This window comes from Alosa pseudoharengus, unplaced genomic scaffold (genome assembly GCF_046254945.1).
Source record: "Alosa pseudoharengus isolate Yale_2024_CS ecotype anadromous, Long Island Sound unplaced genomic scaffold, YU_APseudo_1.1 YU_APseudo_1.1_scf_16, whole genome shotgun sequence".
NCBI classification, from domain to species: domain Eukaryota; kingdom Metazoa; phylum Chordata; class Actinopteri; order Clupeiformes; family Clupeidae; genus Alosa; species Alosa pseudoharengus.
In genome coordinates this window covers 3,743,348-3,761,642 of record NW_027468630.1, presented here as the reverse complement: position 1 = coordinate 3,761,642, position 18,295 = coordinate 3,743,348, and the positions used below count along the sequence as shown (strand labels likewise).

Sequence of the window (18,295 nt, the reverse complement as noted above, 5' to 3'; positions counted from 1 at the left end):
CAGCCCTGAGCTGGGGGAGGCCAGCGATGACGAGCCCCACACGGTAGGAGAACCGGCCCCAAACATCCCGCCGCAACACAGCCCATATTAACATTGCACAGGGCACGGATCCATAGCCACAGATCATTACGCTATCACTGTGGTGCATACCAATACAGCCAGACACATTGAGCATTTCTGACCCTCTTGGCCTGGTATGCAAATACAGTGTCTTTTTATTCACACTAGCATACCAGAGTTACACAGAGTTCGGTGCACAGCATCCTTGTTACTCTCTTTGGACTGTGAAGAACTGACATGGTCTGTTTTATTTTGCATACAATGTATGCACTTGTGATAGTTACTCAAGCTCAGTATTGAAGTGAGAAAGTGTTTTCTTGTTTTGTGTTTTTTGTGAAGATACGTGTATAGTGAGTTTGTGTGTGTGTGTGTGAGTGTGTGTGTGTGTGTGAGTGCAATACTGGGACAGAGTGCATGGTAAATCACTCTGACAGTTGATACATCACAGCCCAACACAGTAAATCCAAAACTACATCTGTCTCCTTCAGACAAGCCACAACTCCTCCTACAGATGCTCCCCTTATACACAGGGCTTAAACACACGCCAAGGCAAAATGGTCCACACATGAACATGCGTACACACACACACACACACACACACACACACACACACACACACACACACACACACACACACACACACACCAACCTCAAAGTGAAAGCATAATCTGGCTTACTTTAAATGTGAAAAAGTTTAACAGGACACATTTGTTTAAATAGGACATATACCCACTTTTGGTGTCATTGTAGAATATACAATTAAGACACACACACACACACACACACACACAGTGTTAAACTATAACTGCATTTTTATATGGCCTTAAATAGAAATGAGGAGGAAGGGGAGGAATCTATAAAACAGCATAGAGGGAGGGCAAGAGACTTGCACCATACACACCTTTGGAAGACAACACTTTCCTTGTCAAATGACATCCCTCTTATATATCCCTCCATATATATATATAACAAAGCTTTTATCAAGTCATAGCACATAATAATTATGTGTAATTACCGAGGAGTTTGTTCCCTACCTGTCTGACACATTAAGCACTTTTGGTGTCGAGAGCAGGGCTTCAATTACGCCGCTGCTGCAGAGCTACTGTCTGCTGCTGGTGCGTGTGTGTGGAACGATGTGGAAAGACTTTGGGTGTCTTTTTCTTCAGAAAATAGTTTTTTGCCAGAGAATGTGGAATGTAAAGGCTTTAGGCTTCTGTTTCTCCTGAAAGAATAGTTCCAAAGGGAAGAAGACCCCTGGATCTCATCTCATCTCTCTTTCTCTATCTCTATATATCTCTTCACATCTCTCCACTGAGCATTCAATTTCTTCGCTACACTCTCTCCTTACTGTTTCTATTTCCTTTTACTAAACTTTCTATACAAGTTTCATTCTCTCTCTCTCTCTCACTTTCTGTGTCTTTCTTTCTTCATGCTTCACATTTCTATCAGTTTATGGAGCTTCTAGGTTTCTCAATTTGATCCCTCAATCCCATAGTGCACCACCTTTGTGTTTAAACATAACACCATGAAACAGTCTCCGGCAGAGCAAAGGATTCTCTGGGGCATCGACTGCAGATGTGGGTGTTCTTGTCTTCATTCACTGTAATATAGTCTGTCTGTCTCCTCTCCCCAGATGCATCATCACAGCTCAGACCTGGAAGATGAAATGTGAGAAGGCTGTCACAGCTCCGAGGTATTGGCACATCAAAAATAAGGGCAAAAAACAGACAACTGTCAGGGGCTGACTTTATGTGATGCTTATAAAGACCGGCTCCATCTGCTGAGACAGGAGCAAGCCAAGGCTCTGACTTTTATCTTCTCATAAATGTCCAGCACTGCACATTAATACAGCCTCCTCAAACTTAATTGGGAATACTGATACAGGCGTATGCCTTGCTGCTGTTCTATTTCAGATATAAATAATGGCCATTCATGTGAATGTAGTCATTTGAGTCTGATGTCCTGTTGTGTGTGTTCACAGACGAAGCTGGACGTCGGTGATGCGCCAAACATGGAGGAAGAGCACACTACACCCCTGTCTTTTTTTCATGTAGTTACCATGCCAACACCAGCCGCAGAACACTACTATCCCTACTATTACTCCTTTCCCCGTCAGCCTGCCACCCCCCCTCTGCTGTGTGTGTGTGTGTGTGTGTGTGTGTGTGTGTGTGTGTGTGCCACCCCCCCTCTGCTGTGTGTGTGTGTGTGTGTGTGTGTGTGTGTGTGTGTGTGTGTGCCACCCCCCTCTGCTGTGTGTGTGTGTGTGTGTGTGTGTGTGTGTGTGTGTGTGTGTGTGTGTGTGCCACCCCCCCTCTGCTGTGTGTGTGTGTGTGTGTGTGTGTGTGTGTGTGTGTGTCTGTGTGTGTGTGTGTGTGTGTGTGTGTGTGTGTGTCATGGGTGTGCCACCCCCCCTCTGCTGTGTGTGTGTGTGTGTGTGTGTGTGTGTGTGTGTGTGTCATGGGTGTGCCTGCACCTAAATGTGAAATCAGTGCTGTAGAGTCTCCAAAAGGCTCATCATCTGATCAGCAGACACAGCCCTCCACCCCTGGTGTCAGTTCCCTCCCTGATCTTACTTCACTGTTTTTATTCAGCAAATGAAATGAGCTCCATCTGTGACAAACACACTTCACTGGCGTGGTAATTACAGCCATCTATTGGACAAAAGAGCACCATACTTCCCATAGTTAATCTCTCCTGTGAATTGCTCACCAACACACACACTCTCACACACACACACACACACACACACAGATAGATGCTTACACGGATTTGCTTAGAGCTGATTTCCCCTGCAATTATGATCTAAAATGTTAAACAGGAGATAACTATTATCAGGTACGAAATACTTAGGTCAAACATATTTCTTTCAAAAGACTAATAATTTAAATGCCTAGATTTAATGGCTTCCCGGTGGTGACATATTTGCCTTGAAAAGGGTTCTCTAATGGCATCCTGTCCGATGTGGGTGGAGGTGTTGCCTGCATCACTGCTCCACTATACCACTGTTGTGCTAGTGTCTTGATCTGACACATGGTCTATGGATTACATGGTCAAAAAAGGCCCATGTCATTCAGAATCACCATACACAGATCCTGTAAATATGTTGTGTCCCCTAGCTAACAACAGGTTTGGAATACAAATAAGGAAATAAGCGAACTCCCATACTTCTGAAGAAAATCTAATCTTTGTGAGTAAACAGAGAGACATTTACATACTGGAATGGGCTTCTTCAATTTATCTTAAACTTTGCAGGCAGCAGAAAAAGACAGGAAATAGAAATCATTCAAGCATCCCTTAATTAGGGAGTTTATCCACCTAGCAGAACCTCATCTTGATTTGTCCCACTGGATAATATATGACAATAACGTCACTAACATGTGAATTTAGTGCAGCATATCCACACTAGACTCTCCAGGGTCTCTGCTAATATTTATGACAGAATATCCTCCATTCCAGAACACCTGGATTTCAAAAGGTCTTTGTGTAGCCTACTGCCTGTAAAAAAAATCTTACCAGATGCATACCATGTACAAGACAACTTTGTTTGGCCTTTGAAAAATTGTCTCATTCAGGCTTTGTGTGTGTGACTAGCTGGTCACTGCATTGCTTGCTCTGATGTGTTGTGTGAGCTACAAAAGACAACCCTGTTCACACAAGCATACAGCCAAAAGCCAGAGGCTCTTGACCCTGGAGCAAGATCCAATTTGTAAGATGCTAGATGCAATAACTGCAATTCTTGTGCCATGCAAGGAGAAGACAAGACTACAATATCTCGCTTTAAAGTCCACTGCCATCAAAAGCCACTTTTTTATTGTAGGCCTATCAGTCATCCTGTTGAGTTGCCATCATGTCAATTATTTTTAAAATATGAGAGAGATATTACATATTTCTCCCGGAGTCTATCCAAAATACATCTTTAAACAGCCCCAAGTAATATAGATGATCAAAGACTACTCCGTTTTAATGTCAAAAGCATGGATATGCCAGGCCATTATGCTTTGCTGCAAGGAAAGGATTTCTATTTTGAGTGTGGTTTTATCCTCCAGAGCATGTTTGTTTATCTTTTTTGTTTCTATGGTTGCAAACTGCTGTCATTCTGCAGCCAGTCATGCTACATATCTGGCTGTGTGATGGTAATGCTGTGGCCCCCATCTCTTCTTCTGTGGTATAGGCGCATTTGAGGTGGTCTGGGTCAGTGTGTAATATTGTGTAATATTGTAAAACTTTCTTTTTTGTGGTCTACTCAGTCTAATTTTATTATTTTTGTTTGATGTCTCATTTTTGATTATCAGGAGAGACAAATGAAGGCGGGGGAAAAACCCCCCATTAAAGACAGTTTTGTTACAATTAAGTACTGTTTAGTAGTTTTTATGTTGTTTTTATGTTTGCCCTCATAACAAGCAAAACTCATACATTGTCACAGTAGTAAAAGTATTTTCATATTGATTATCCAAACCTTTGTCTTGTCTCCTTTTTTAACATAATTATCGTTGATAAAAACTTTCTAGCCCAGTGGCTGCTATTACATAAGAAATATCAGGGGTTTTGAATATGAATGAATATGAACTAACTGTCAGGGATGATCTGTATTTTCCCACACAGCTGCTCTTGCTAGATACAAATGCAGTTCATCTAGTTTAATCCACTGGGTTAATGCTTACAGCCACAAAGGCATAGCAGCGAGAACACAGCTGAGCCTCCACAGCCATTTATAGCATCAAGGAGTTAGCGCGTGGTAATACAGTGGTTGCTGCTGCAGTAAGCAGCTGAGAAGGGAGAGTATGAAAAAGTGAAGGAGAGCCACTGTGATGGTCTATCTCCCTCTGCAGTACAAAGCGTGAGGAGAGCCACTGGTCTATCTCCCTCTGCAGTACACAGCGTGAGGGGACGCACACAAACACTGATGGGCTCCAGCTTCCTGTGCTCATTTTGCACAAGGCCCTCCTCAGAGCATAGGGGCCTAGATTTTAATAAAATAGAAATGTACATAATGTACTGGCCTCTTGCAATACCCCCAACACACACACACACACACACACACACACACACAAAGAGCACACTCTACAGATGAACAGAACTGAAATAACAATTTCTAACATGTTTTTATTTTATCTGGTAAACATTTTACATAATATACACTAACAGAATGGGACTTTATGGATGCCTCATGTGTTTCATGTGTCATGAAATTGAGAAAAATAAAGGAGAGAGTGACTTAGATAAATGTCACTTCCTGCAAATGCTATATGGATTTGAAGTCTTTTTGGGAGGCAAGAAAATACAGACTAACAGGGTAGAAAAGGTTCTTTCAACAGGGTAGAAAAGGTAGTTTCAACAGATTTACGTTGACTAAATGAAGTGTACCCTATAGTCTATCAAAGCAATAAAGAATAAGTTGAAGTTTTCAGCATTTTATAGTTAAGATTTATTGAGGAAGCTGATTATGGCATTGGGGACATGTTGAATTGAATGCAGAAAAAGGTGCCTTAAAGAGACGTAAAAAAAAAGTAATTTATCTATGTTAAAGCAATAGAAAACACCTAAATACATAATACAATTGATTTGTTATAAATATGTGCTACTTATATTAAAGAATAAGAGTAAGGAAATCATTGGGCCATTGAAATTTGATCCAAAACAGGAATCACCCAGGTGCCAAGTAAGTTCCAAAATAGACATGCCATTATTTACAGATGGAGGGCCCTTGTGGATGGAGAGTTGGCCTACACACTTCTAACTAAAAAATGAACATTTGTGAGTGCTGGCACCTTAGCTTTGCTGACCAATGTTTCATTTAGCTGAGGTAGGCTACCCGCCATCATATAGCCTACCACAAGATGGCAGTGCACATTCAGTGCAAAAATCACTGAAATTCCAGTCTTCCTACTTGTTAACACTATTGAAGAAAACTGTAGCAAGGTGAGGCAGTAATGCTGTGATTTTAAAGTACATGGCTAACCAAACACATTCGTTTGCAATAGCTTTGCATTACAAACATTTTGAAAGTAATTGCTAAATGGTTACTTACCACATTTAAACTGCAAGCTAAAGCTTACCCAAGTCTAAAGGCCCATATGTGTTACGAAACTGTTGAAATTTGGCTGGGTGGTATCATTGCCTGTCAGTCTGCAGGTGAACCAACCTGAGGTCGTTTGCCCCTGGTCCATAAGCCTGTGTGGGACTTTTTTGTTTTCCTGTAGTAGTAATCGTCCCAAAAGGATTTATTTTATTTGGCGTAAACTGCCGTGTAGCCAGTGTATCCTTACAGTAGCTTGAAGAGTTGGATACGTTACGTCAATCTCCAAAACAAAGCAGCTTGAACAAGATCAAGGAAGTCAGTCAGCTGACTCTTTCGGATGACTTCTCAACGTTTACAGCATATAAAGGATCATATATTGGGTGCGAATAAGGTAAACCTATGATTATGTTTATATTATGTGAATAAATACAAACATGACTGTCTTTGGCAAAAAAAAGAATCTTCGAGGTCTGAGGTTGAGCATGTGAAACGAAACTCTGTACAAGATTAAACACCTCAAAACCATAGCATGTGTCTGAAATTCTCCTCTGGAAAGTCTCCCGAGTTGCTTGTTTATTTAATTATTTCCTCGATAGGAAATGGCCACGCCTCCGCCAAGCCCCCTTTCAACGCATGTGCTCAACACAGGCCGGGGTGTCCCTGGGGCTGGTATGGCCTTGAGTCTGCATCGTCTTGACCCCTGCACTGAGACCTGGAACCTTCTCATCTCAGGGTATCAGTTCAGGCCGTTAAGAAATCATAAAAGCAACTTGCAAGCCCTTTTTTATTTTATCTTTCTAGGGCAACCAATGATGATGGACGCTGCCCAGGCCTCATAACAAGAGAGGCTTTTATACCTGGAGTTTATAAGATGCGCTTTGAGACAGGACAGTACTGGAAGGGGCTGGGTGAGACTTGTTTTTACCCATATGTTGAGGTAAGAGCCAAATTTAAGAAGGCTTTGTCAAAATGTAAAAAAGTATGATACTTTCCTTTCTGGAATGCCGAAGACTGGTGAAGACAAATAGTTTTAATCTTCTCCTGTTTTTGTTTTCTGATTTTCTTTTGCAGATAGTCTTTACAATAACGGATCCTTCTCAGAAATTCCATGTGCCCCTTTTGCTCAGCCGCTTCTCGTACAGCACCTACAGAGGCAGCTAGAGGCCGCAAGGCAAGTCTCCTGGGTGTATTGACCAGACCATACTTTGACATGGTCAAGTTCTGGAAACCTTTGGATGGCTAAAATTAAAACCACTCATAGGCCACTTGTAACTGACACTGTAGGCTTACCAGCATGTGTTAAGATGAAATTGAATAATAAAAAAATACACACATTGTCTATGACTTGTAACATGTGACTCTCCACAGCAAAAAACAGTCAGTCATATGTTGCTGTTTTGAGAAATGGGGATATGGAACGTGTGTGCTACTAAAATGGTTGGTTTTTACATTTTGACATGATTTTACAGCATAATGTCTAGGCTACAGTTGTTTATTGTGAATGAATGGATTATGCAGAAATTAATACCTTAGGCTATCTTTTAAAACATTTTTGTGTGCTAGTCATACCCTAGCCATTTTTTTTATTATTATTATTTTAATGCTAATAGCCTACTCTTACAAAATATAAAAATAAAACTGCAGTTATGGGACAAAAACATAAGTGAAGTGCAATTCAGTAGGCTTACGTTTGCCTGGCCCCACCCATATATCTCCACTCATTTTCATTTTCAGTCCTCTAAATGCATTGACGTTGCCCTCAGCCATGCACCAGATTGGAGGGCCAATCAGAACAGAGGAGATGATGTTAGATTCAATGATGTTCGAAAGTGGCTGTGGTCAAAGGCAGTAGTACCTGCAGACATTAAAAAATTGCTGTCGGAAGAATTTGTGACTTTATAGAGCAAAGATAAATATGCTGTTTCCTGACTGCTAATGGGGTTTGTTCTCAGTTTGTAAAGGTTAGACAAAGTAGGAAATAGGCCTAATGTTAGGAATCCCTGATCTATGTCATTGCTTAGGTTGGACTAATGTAGCCTAGTGGACACAGTTCAAAACACACATACTCCCACAACCAACTGATCATATGTGTGTGTTAGTTAGAGCATCATATCTATTAGTATTTTCTCAGTGAAAGACATTTTACATCATACAAACTGGTCCACTGTGCAGACTGGACAGTTACATCTCGTTGTTTGGTTTTTCTGAAGTTGATTGCCATGACTAGGATAGCCTTTCTGTAGTCGATTAGTATAGCCTCGATTTTAGTGCTCAGTGCCCAGCCCCGGCCCAGCCTTCTATCCCCGTGCTGTACAGAGAAGCTGTTTTGTAAAGTAACTGTTTGTTTATAAATTACTCTGAAGTGCATCTGATATTTCTTAAAAATGGCAGACGACGAACTGGAAGCGATCCGACGGCAACGAATGGCTGAACTTCAGTCAAAACATGGGGTAAAGATAATTATTTCTTTAGCAAGCTAACATTAACATATCCCCAGCCATATATGGAATTGCACATTTCATTCATGTTGGCAGAAAAACACATGTTATAGGCCACTCCATTGTAAAGCCATATCGATTTCAATACAGCGTTTTACTGATATCCATTTGAATCCACGAGTTTTGACAGCTTCATTGTCACGGTGTGGTTATTTTTTGCGTGAAATGCTGCTAGCTGGCTGGGTTTATTTAGCCAGGTTGCTAACTAGCTGGCAAAGGTAACGCTAACATTAGCTCTGTGTAATATGCTCTCACTGTCAGCGTTACTATAAACATAGGCCCACATAATGGCCCACCATATCTTTACATTTCTTTCATTCAGCTATTGTCTCTGTAAGATGGTCTTCCGTTCTTCTTCTCCGACTACCTTAGGTTACATGATAGCTCGCAGCATTCAGTCACATAGTGGATAAAAAGCATCTACACATTTTCACACTCTGTGGACGTTTGTTATCTGTGCGAGGACTCGTTGTTAAATGTAGTTGTTCCTTATAGGGTCTAGCATGGAATCCCATGGACCCGGTAAGATGAACACTGGACGTGTCTTGAAAGTGTGGGGACAGCAGATAGCCCAACTAATGGCTGTGCTTCATATTGTCACATCTGTTGGAGATTGTTTTTGGGGGAAAGTTAAAAGTGTCTTAAAGTTGCTGTTTTATTGATACCTTCTAACCTACCAAAGTGCATGATTTGTCATATTTGCCCATCTGCTACAACGAGGATGAATTTCATCTTACTGCAATAGCCCATTTCGAGAATTTGTCACCTGCAGTTGACATTATTAGTGCAAGTAACCGGCTGGCTTGTAACTGGGTACCAACAAGCTGCCAACTTGGTCCAGTCCCATTTAACCTTTTGTCTTGACTCTTAGGATGCATCTGTGTTAAATAATGCACACCTAGTTATGCAGACAGCAGATTCCAGGGAAGGTGATGCTGTGACTTTGAATGCAGAATTCCGTGCTGCCGTCAGCACGACTGCATGCTGCTCAGAATGGCTGGGTTGTCCTTACAGCAGGATGCATTGGCTGATGTGGCTGATCTTGAACCACTAGACTGGCTGTCAACTCACATGTCATGTGTCTTTTCTCTCCCCAGAATTCATCTAATGATCAACAGGGACAGCAAGAGGCCCAGCAAAGGTTAGTCAGAGCCTGGTTTACTGCACATCCTCCAGTGTTGATAATAGGTGAATTCCAACAGGTACTAGTGTTTCTCTCTGCTTGATAAAACAACAACAATTATGCAATTTACCTAAGGACACAAATGTCTATACAATCACTCATATTGGAGTAGTTATTATGGTAATGTGTTTTATCAAGTTGAAGTTGTTGACTACTACAGCTTCACATATTGTGTTGCTCTGAAGACTTTTGGTTAATACAGTCAAGTGATGTTCAAACATGTTCTTCACAGGGAAGCAGACATGAGAAACTCCGTATTGGCTCAAGTCCTGGAACAGTCTGCGAGAGCCAGATGTAAGTGTCTTCAGGGAATCTTTTGTTCTTTTTTGTATTTCATCCCATTGCCACTAGATGGTGCTGTTTGAACAAAAACAGGCTCACAATGAACCTGTAAAGAAGTTCACTATCCATTAATAAATGGAATTGTAGTTTATCACAGAATAGTTCAACCAATGAAACAGACTGTAACAGGTAAATGATTCCTCACTAAGGGTGTTTAGCCTAATTTGGCAATGATGGCCATTTAGTTTAATAGTAGAAAAAATACCATTACTCATTAGAACTGAGAAGCCTTTTTTGTTGTATGTTTGAGCATATTAGTATATCTGGTATTATCAATGTGTAATCAATACAATGTTTTCAGTAAGTAATCTGGCACTTGTGAAGCCAGACAAGGCCAAAGCAGTGGAGAACTACCTTATACAGATGGCTCGCATGGGACAGCTTGGGGGAAAGGTTAGTGATTTTTGTATAGTTTTGATATCTTGAGGAAAGGTTTTTTGTCGGTCTGCAGTCCTCTTGAAACACATTTTGTTGTTAGATTTCAGAATCCGGTTTGATAGAGATTCTTGAAAAAGTCAGTCAACAAACAGAAAAAAAGACAACTGTGAAGGTAAGTGTTACTTTACACACAAGTCGTGTTCATCTGTGGTCCTATTGCCTGTGTCCTGCTTTGTGAAATGCATATTTAAAGACATAAGATCATCATATGTCAACAACAAAACATACAGCGGTGTCAGATTACCACTACTATCTTGTGCTATAAACATATTAAAGCTAAAATCACCTAAGTCTCTTGTCCTGATTCTTGTCTTCCAGTTCAACAGACGGAAGGTGATGGACTCAGATGAAGACGATGATGATTGAATAAAGCCAAATGATCTCCCTGGTGGGAGAGGTACTAGTTAGCACTGTTCAAAGATGGCTGATGGCTGTGACCTGCCTAATGCTTGTTTTGAGCATCCTTATTGGACATACTACCACACCCACCAGAGCACAGCAACAGGACAACGTTTTTATTTGTGTAACTCACTCACTCATTTTCACCATGCCTGACGATTGATTTCCTTTCTGTCACAAGAGGTAAAGCAAATTGCAGTCTTGTTTCTGCAATTCTGCATCTACATTTCCCCAATAGACTCTTTCAGGGACGCAGTAGACCATTCGGAATTAGCATTGTACTGGACGATACCTTGGTATCAATTGCTATATGTTGTTTTTGTTTTCTTTTTTTCTGCTATAGTATCTGCTACAGTTTACATAATAAAAAGCCTTAAACAAGTTCAAAAGAAGAAGTATAATTTCATCTTTCAAGACTTGATTCATATGACTGTCTGATTAACTGATTAAGAATCTATGGGACTGGGCATTTATGAGTAATGTTATTATTTAATCTGTTAGTTTGATCATATATCATTCTTTTATACACTTTATGCAATTTACAAAACGCCATTCTTTTATACACTTTATGCAATTTACAAAACGCCTTTCTTTCTTACAGTTAGGTGTAGGGTTGGGCACCGAAACACGGTTCTAATATGGCACCGGTGCCGACACAAACGGTAGTCTTTAAAGCGATATCGCGAGCTCCTGTCAAAATCTAGCAGTGGGCCTAACTACACACAAGCAAAAGGCTATGAAACAACATCAACAGTAGGCTAGCCTATACATTACACAATATCCTTGCTAATGCGCTAACTGACATTTATTTGAAATGTTATCAGCAAAGTTGTAAGGTGAAAACTTTATTTCACGGTGTGTTAAACAACATAATGGCATAATATTAATCTTTCATGTGCATGAGGTCCATATAGCATCACAATGAATATGAAGATCATGTTAAAAGTTAGCTGGCAAAAACAAATATGTAGGTTACATACCTGATGTCACTGAGCTGTCAAAGAGGCTACAAAACCATCACCGTATGTTATCGCTAATTAAACTCAGCTGACTGGTGTTAGCGCATAGCCATAGTTGCTGTTAAAATGCCTTCTGCTGGGAATCTTAACACTTCTACACCGACATGTAGCCTAACATGTTCAAAACTACTGCGTGTTATGGGTTAAGACATACAATTTCTTGAAGCATTTGGCAACACACTGAACTAGAAAAGCATTTCCTGAAGGAAATACAGTGCATGAAAATGCAAAAAATATGATGTAAAATATCATACAGAGTAAAAACAAACTATATTGGTTGCTAGGTAGACAAGGTTTAATATAGTTGGAATGACTAAACAGTTAAATAGGTGGATAGTTTATGTGGTTAAATGATTTGCTTGGTAGATAAGGTTTAATATAGTTGGAATGATTGAACGGTTAAATAGGTGGATAATACTTAACTTAGTTAACTTAGCTAATGTTTTCATTTTTAGTAGTTATGCTAACTAGCATGTTAGCAATGCTAACTAGCATGTTAGCAATGCTAACATGTTAACTATGTTAACCATGTTACTTAGCTAATCATTTTTAACAGTTTTGTTAAAAATGCTAACTAGCATGTTAACGTGTTAGCATACTAACTATGCTAACCGTGTGACTTAGCGAACTTAGCTGATCATTTTTAGCAGTTTTATTAAAAATGCTAACTAGCATGCTAACATGCTAGCATGCTAACTATGCTAACCGTGTGACTTAGCGAACTTAGCTGATCGTTTTTAGCAGTTTTGCTAAAAATGCTAACTAGCATGCTAGCATGCTAACTATGCTAACCATGTTACTTAGCTAACTTAGCTAATCATTTTTAGCAGTTTTGCTAAAAATGCTAATTAGCATGCTAACATGTTAGCATGCTAATATGCTAACTATGCTAACCATGTTAACTAGCTACAGTGGGTAGGAGTCATAGTTGATGACAAGTAACAGTTACAATGGCTGAACAGTTAAAAAGTTCAGTAGTTTAAAGGGTTAAATTGTTTAACAGTGAAATATTGTAGTGAGGACTTTTATTTTGAAACAGTTTTTGGCAGAGGAAGCAGTTGAACAGGATGTGTAGTCTTAATAGGGCCAGTTTGTATGCTTAAAGCCTGAGAATGGCAGTTGGGCCAGCTGGCCTGAACACCTGCCATAAGATTCTAATTGCTGTGATGTCATAAAGGGCAATGTTAAGTCAATGGGAAAATTTTGATAGTTTTTAATTAATAGTTTAAAAAGTATAAAAGTTACAAAGTTGAAAAATACAAAGCCCACATGTCCTAATTAAGACCTACGCGTCAATGTTTGAATGAAGTTTCTACGTTAAACGGTTGAAGCTGCATTAACTGCGTTAGAAGACATGGAATAATAAGAACTAGAAAAGCATTTCCTGAAGGAAATACAGTGCATGAAAATGCAAAAATATGATGAGTTCATATGGTTAAATTATTTGCTTGGTAGATAAGGTTTAATATAGTTGGAATGACTGAACAGTTAAATAGGTTGATAATTGAAATGGTTAAATTATTTAGGCAGATAGTTGACGATAACTAACAGTTGGACTGGCTCCAATTTTTGCTAGTAGTTATGCTAACTATGTTAACAAAGATAATAATGTTAACCAAGTTACTATGCTAACTAGCATGGTAACAATGTTAAAATGTTAACTATGCTAACCATATGACTTAGCTAACTTCGCTAATCATTTTTAACAGTTATGCTAACTATGCTAACTATCATGTTAACATGTTAACTATGCTAACCATGTGACTTAGCTAACTTAGCTAATCATTTTTAGCAGTTTTGCTAAAAATGCTAACTAGCATCCTAACATGCTAGCATGCTAACTATGTAAATCATGTGACTTAGCTAACTTAGCTAATCTTTTTTAGCAGTTTTGCTAAAAATGCTAACTAGCATGCTAACTAGCATGCTAACATGCTAGCATGCTAACTATGCTAACCATGTGACTTAGCTAACTTAGCTAATCATTTTTAGCAGTTTTGCTAAAAATGCTAACTAACATGCTAACTATGCTAACCATGTGACTTAGCGAACTTAGCTGATCATTTTTAGCAGTTTTGCTAAAAATGCTAACTAGCATGCTAACATGTTAGCATGCTAACTATGCTAACCATGTGACTTAGCTAATCATTTTTAGCAGTTTTGCTAAAAATGCTAACTAGCATGCTAACTAGCATGCTAACATGCTAGCATGCTAACTATGTTAACCATGTGACTTAGCTAACTTAGCTAATCATTTTTAACAGTTTTGCTAAAAATGCTAACTAGCATGCTAACATGCTAGCATGCTAACTATGCTAACCATGTGACTTAGCTAACTTAGCTAATCATTTTTAGCAGTTTTGCTAAAAATGCTAACTAGCATGCTAACTAGCATGCTAGCATGCTTACTATGCTAACCAAGTTACTTAGCTAACTTAGCTAACTAGCTACAGTGGGTAGGAGTCATAGTTGATGACAAGTAACAGTTACAATGGCTGAACAGTTAAAGGAACACGCCACCCAATGTCAGTAGTAATATATGTTCTTACCTTAACTTTCACGAGTTGAGTCATACCTCTCCCGTGTCCGTACGTGCACTCAAACGCTCTGGTGCGTGGCTGGACTGTGTTAGCATGTTGCTATGCTACCGGGCTTTGACGGCAACTAAGCGTAGAAGTAATCAAAAACATCCACGTTTTACCGACTTAAATACAGTTGCACGAGTAGTTGATAGAAATGCTACGGCCACGCAACGTGAAACGTGGCGATTTTCCAAGCGAATAAACCGGAGAACTACAATGTGTGGCGCAATAGCACTTGGGAGTACTTCGACCTAGCGTAGTAGTATTGTTAACACCTAATTGTAGATCCTATCCACCACAGAGTTTAGAATCCATGCTGGATCGACCCTCAGCCTCTCCCTCCCCTCTGAGCGAGAGAGAGGCACACACACTAGAGATGCGCTGATGGGCTATTATTTCAACCATAACTGCATAGCAAAACTTATCATCCATCAGCCATCCATCAACACCAAAGTTTTTTGACCAATTTTCGAAACGGCACCCGCTGGTTGTTTTAATGTAGGCTATATGGGTGATACAGCGCTGCTGACGTGAGGCTAGAAAGCCCTTGGCTGTTCTAGGAAGACTGATCCAATGCAGCAAATATATTAAAAGGCTAAAGTCGTACATTGGCTATGTTGTAGCCTATCCCCAGAATATCAGCAGCAAACTCAGTCTCTGTCTCGCAAAACAGTCTCCAAATAAAACGCACATCGGCCTGTTGCCTTTTCTGCCAGCTTGTGAAAATATATCGTCCAAAATGCTTGATTGCATTGCATTCTCCACATTTTTAGCTACATTTTCATATACCACATCAGCATTTTTGTTCAGTGAATCTTTTGTAAATTGCTTTACAATGCAAGGGCTTTCTAGCCTCACGTCAGCAGCGCTGTATCACCCATATAGCCTACATTAAAACAACCAGCGGGTGCCGTTTCGAAAATTGGTCAAAAAACTTTGGTGTTGATGGATGGCTGATGGATGATAAGTTTTGCTATGCAGTTATGGTTGAAATAATAGCCCATCAGCGCATCTCTAGTGTGTGTGCCTCTCTCTCGCTCAGAGGGGAGGGAGAGGCTGAGGGTCGATCCAGCATGGATTCTAAACTCTGTGGTGGATAGGATCTACAATTAGGTGTTAACAATACTACTACGCTAGGTCGAAGTACTCCCAAGTGCTATTGCGCCACACATTGTAGTTCTCTGGTTTATTCGCTTGGAAAATCGCCACGTTTCACGTTGCGTGGCCGTAGCATTTCTATCAACTACTCGTGCAACTGTATTTAAGTCGGTAAAATGTGGATGTTTTTGATTACTTCTACGCTTAGTTGCCGTCAAAGCCCGCTAGCATAGCAACATGCTAACACAGTCCAGCCGCGCACCAGAGCGTTTGAGTGCACGTATGGACACGGGAGAGGTATGACTCAACTCGTGAAAGTTAAGGTAAGAACATATATTACTACTGACATTGGGTGGCGTGTTCCTTTAAAAAGTTCAGTAGTTTAAAGGGTTAAATTGTTTAACAGTGAAATATTGTAGTGAGGACTTTTATTTTGAAACAGTTTTTGGCAGAGGAAGCAGTTGAACAGGATGTGTAGTCTTAATAGGGCCAGTTTGTATGCTTAAAGCCTGAGACTGGCAGTTGATGCAGCTGGCCCGAACACCTGCCATAGGATTCTAATTGCTTAACGGCCGTATTGTGATGTCATAATCATAATGTTAAGTCAATGGGGAAATTTTGATTAGTTTTTAATTAATAGTTTAAAAAGTATAAAAGTTACAAAGTTGAAAAATACAAAGCTCACATGTCCTAAGTAAGACCTACGTAACATAGTTTGAATGAAGTTTCTACGTTAAACGGTTGAAGCTGCATTAGCTGCGTTAGAAGAATAATAATAACTAGAAAAGCATTTCCTGAAGGAAATACAGTGCATGAAAATGCAAAAATATGATGAGTTCATATGGTTAAATTATTTGCTTGGTAGATAAGGTTTAATATAGTTGGAATGACTAAGCAGTTAAATAGGTTGATAATTGAAATGGTTAAATTATTTAGGCAGATAGTTGATGATAACTAACAGTTGGAATGGCTCCAATGTTTTCTAGTAGTTATGCTAACTATGTTAACAAAGATAATAATGCTAACCAAGTTACTATGCTAACTAGCATGTTACCAATGTTAAAATGTTAACTATGCTAATCATATAACTTAGCTAACCTAGCTAATCATTTTTATTAGTTATGATAACTATGCTAATTAGCTTGTTAACATGCTAACTATGCTAACCATGTGACTTAGCTAACTTAGCTAATCATTTTTAGCAGTTTTGCTAAAAATGCTAACTAGCATGTTAACATGCTAGCATGCTAACTATGCTAACCATGTGACTTAGCTAACTTAGCTAATCATTTTTAGCAGTTTTACAAAAAATGCTAACTAGCATGCTAACATGTTAGCATGCTAACCATGTGACTTAGCTAACTTAGCTAATCATTTTTAGCAGTTTTGTAAAAAATGCTAACTAGCATGCTAACATGCTAGCATGCTAACATGTTAGTATGCTAACTATGCTAACCATGCTAACTAGCTACAGTGGGTAGGAGTCATAGTTGATGACAAGTAACAGTTACAATGGCTGAACAGTTAAAAAGTTCAGTAGTTTAAAGGGTTAAATTGTTTAACAGTGAAATATTGTAGTGAGGACTTTTATTTTGAAACAGTTTCTGGCAGAGGAAGCAGTTGAACAGGATGTGTAGTCTTAATAGGGCCAGTTTGTATGCTTAAAGCCTGAGAATGGCAGTTGAAACAGGTGGCCCGAACACCTGCCATAGGATTCAAATGGTTAAATGATTTGCTAGGTAGATGAGGTTTAATATAGTTGGAATGACAACTAGGTAGATGAGGTTTAATATAGTTGGAATGACTGAACTAGGTAGATGAGGTTTAATATAGTTGGAATGACTGAAGGGTTAAATAGGTGGATAGTGTAAAAGGTTAAATTATTTGCTAGGTAGATGAGGTTTAATATAGTTGGAATGACTGAACTAGGTAGATGAGGTTTAATATAGTTGGACTGACTGAACAGTCAAATAGCTGGATAGTTTAAAAGGTTAGCCTGAGAAACTGATAGGGTGCAGGTGGCCTGGCCACCTGGCCTAGGATTCTAATTGCTTAACGGCAGTCTTAATAGAGCCATATTGTATGCTTAAAGCCTGAGACAGAGTATATAGTTTAAAAGTTAAATGTAGATAGTGTAATGGATGTTGATAGACAGAAAGTTGAATGGATGTTGATAGGCAGATTGTTTAATGGATGTTGATGGATAGTTTAATGGGTGGATGAGTGAATGGTTTGAAGAGGATGAATGGATAGAAAGTTGGAGGAAATGTGTCTTATATCCTTGTAGAATGGAGAGACAGAGAGAGTTGGTCTAGTTCAGTAGAAAGCAGTTGATACAGGTGCAATCAGTTGAACTGATTCTTTGATGGGGCCTAGATGAGCAGCTGGAAGATGATACCAGGTGCAAATCAAGTTAATTAGTCCATTGTGATGTCATCAGCCCATGTTAAGTCTATGGGGAAATTTTGAGCAGTTTTTAATTAATAGTTTAAAAAGTATAAAAGTTACAAAGATGAAAAATACAAAGCCCACATGTCATAAGTAAGACCTACGCAACGCAGTTTGAATGAAGTTTCTACGTTAAACGGTTGAAGCTGCATTAACTGCGTTAGAAGAAGAAGAAGAAGAGGAAGAAGAAGAAGAAGCCTAGGAAGAAC

The 18,295-nt window shown here is 39.4% G+C and overlaps 3 protein-coding genes across 3 annotated transcripts in view; all 3 read left to right on the top strand.

Annotated features, from left to right (window-relative positions):
* LOC143125361 (RNA-binding Raly-like protein) overlaps positions 1–2,225 on the top strand; it is a 73,981-nt gene extending 71,756 nt beyond the window's left edge. The window contains exons 6-8 of the mRNA XM_076286749.1: positions 1–43; positions 1,694–1,753; positions 2,042–2,225. The exon at positions 1–43 is cut by the window's left edge and continues 115 nt beyond it. Coding sequence (XP_076142864.1) covers positions 1–43; positions 1,694–1,732 — 82 coding nt within the window. The 3' untranslated portion in view covers positions 1,733–1,753; positions 2,042–2,225. The remainder of the gene's footprint in view (positions 44–1,693; positions 1,754–2,041) is intronic.
* A 3,935-nt stretch (positions 2,226–6,160) lies between these two features.
* On the top strand, positions 6,161–7,418 carry uraha (urate (5-hydroxyiso-) hydrolase a). The gene is made up of 4 exons (XM_076286750.1): positions 6,161–6,470; positions 6,676–6,812; positions 6,881–7,016; positions 7,151–7,418. The coding sequence occupies exons 1-4, from the start codon at positions 6,417–6,419 to the stop codon at positions 7,238–7,240; spliced, it is 417 nt and encodes a 138-aa protein (XP_076142865.1). The 5' UTR covers positions 6,161–6,416; the 3' UTR covers positions 7,241–7,418.
* Positions 7,419–8,332: 914 nt separating this feature from the next.
* On the top strand, positions 8,333–11,320 carry pdcd5 (programmed cell death 5). The gene is made up of 6 exons (XM_076286751.1): positions 8,333–8,529; positions 9,675–9,718; positions 9,993–10,054; positions 10,404–10,495; positions 10,581–10,652; positions 10,859–11,320. Exons 1-6 carry the CDS (start codon positions 8,464–8,466, stop codon positions 10,904–10,906), a joined length of 384 nt encoding a protein of 127 aa, XP_076142866.1. The 5' UTR covers positions 8,333–8,463; the 3' UTR covers positions 10,907–11,320.
* The last annotated feature ends 6,975 nt before the right edge of the window (positions 11,321–18,295 follow it).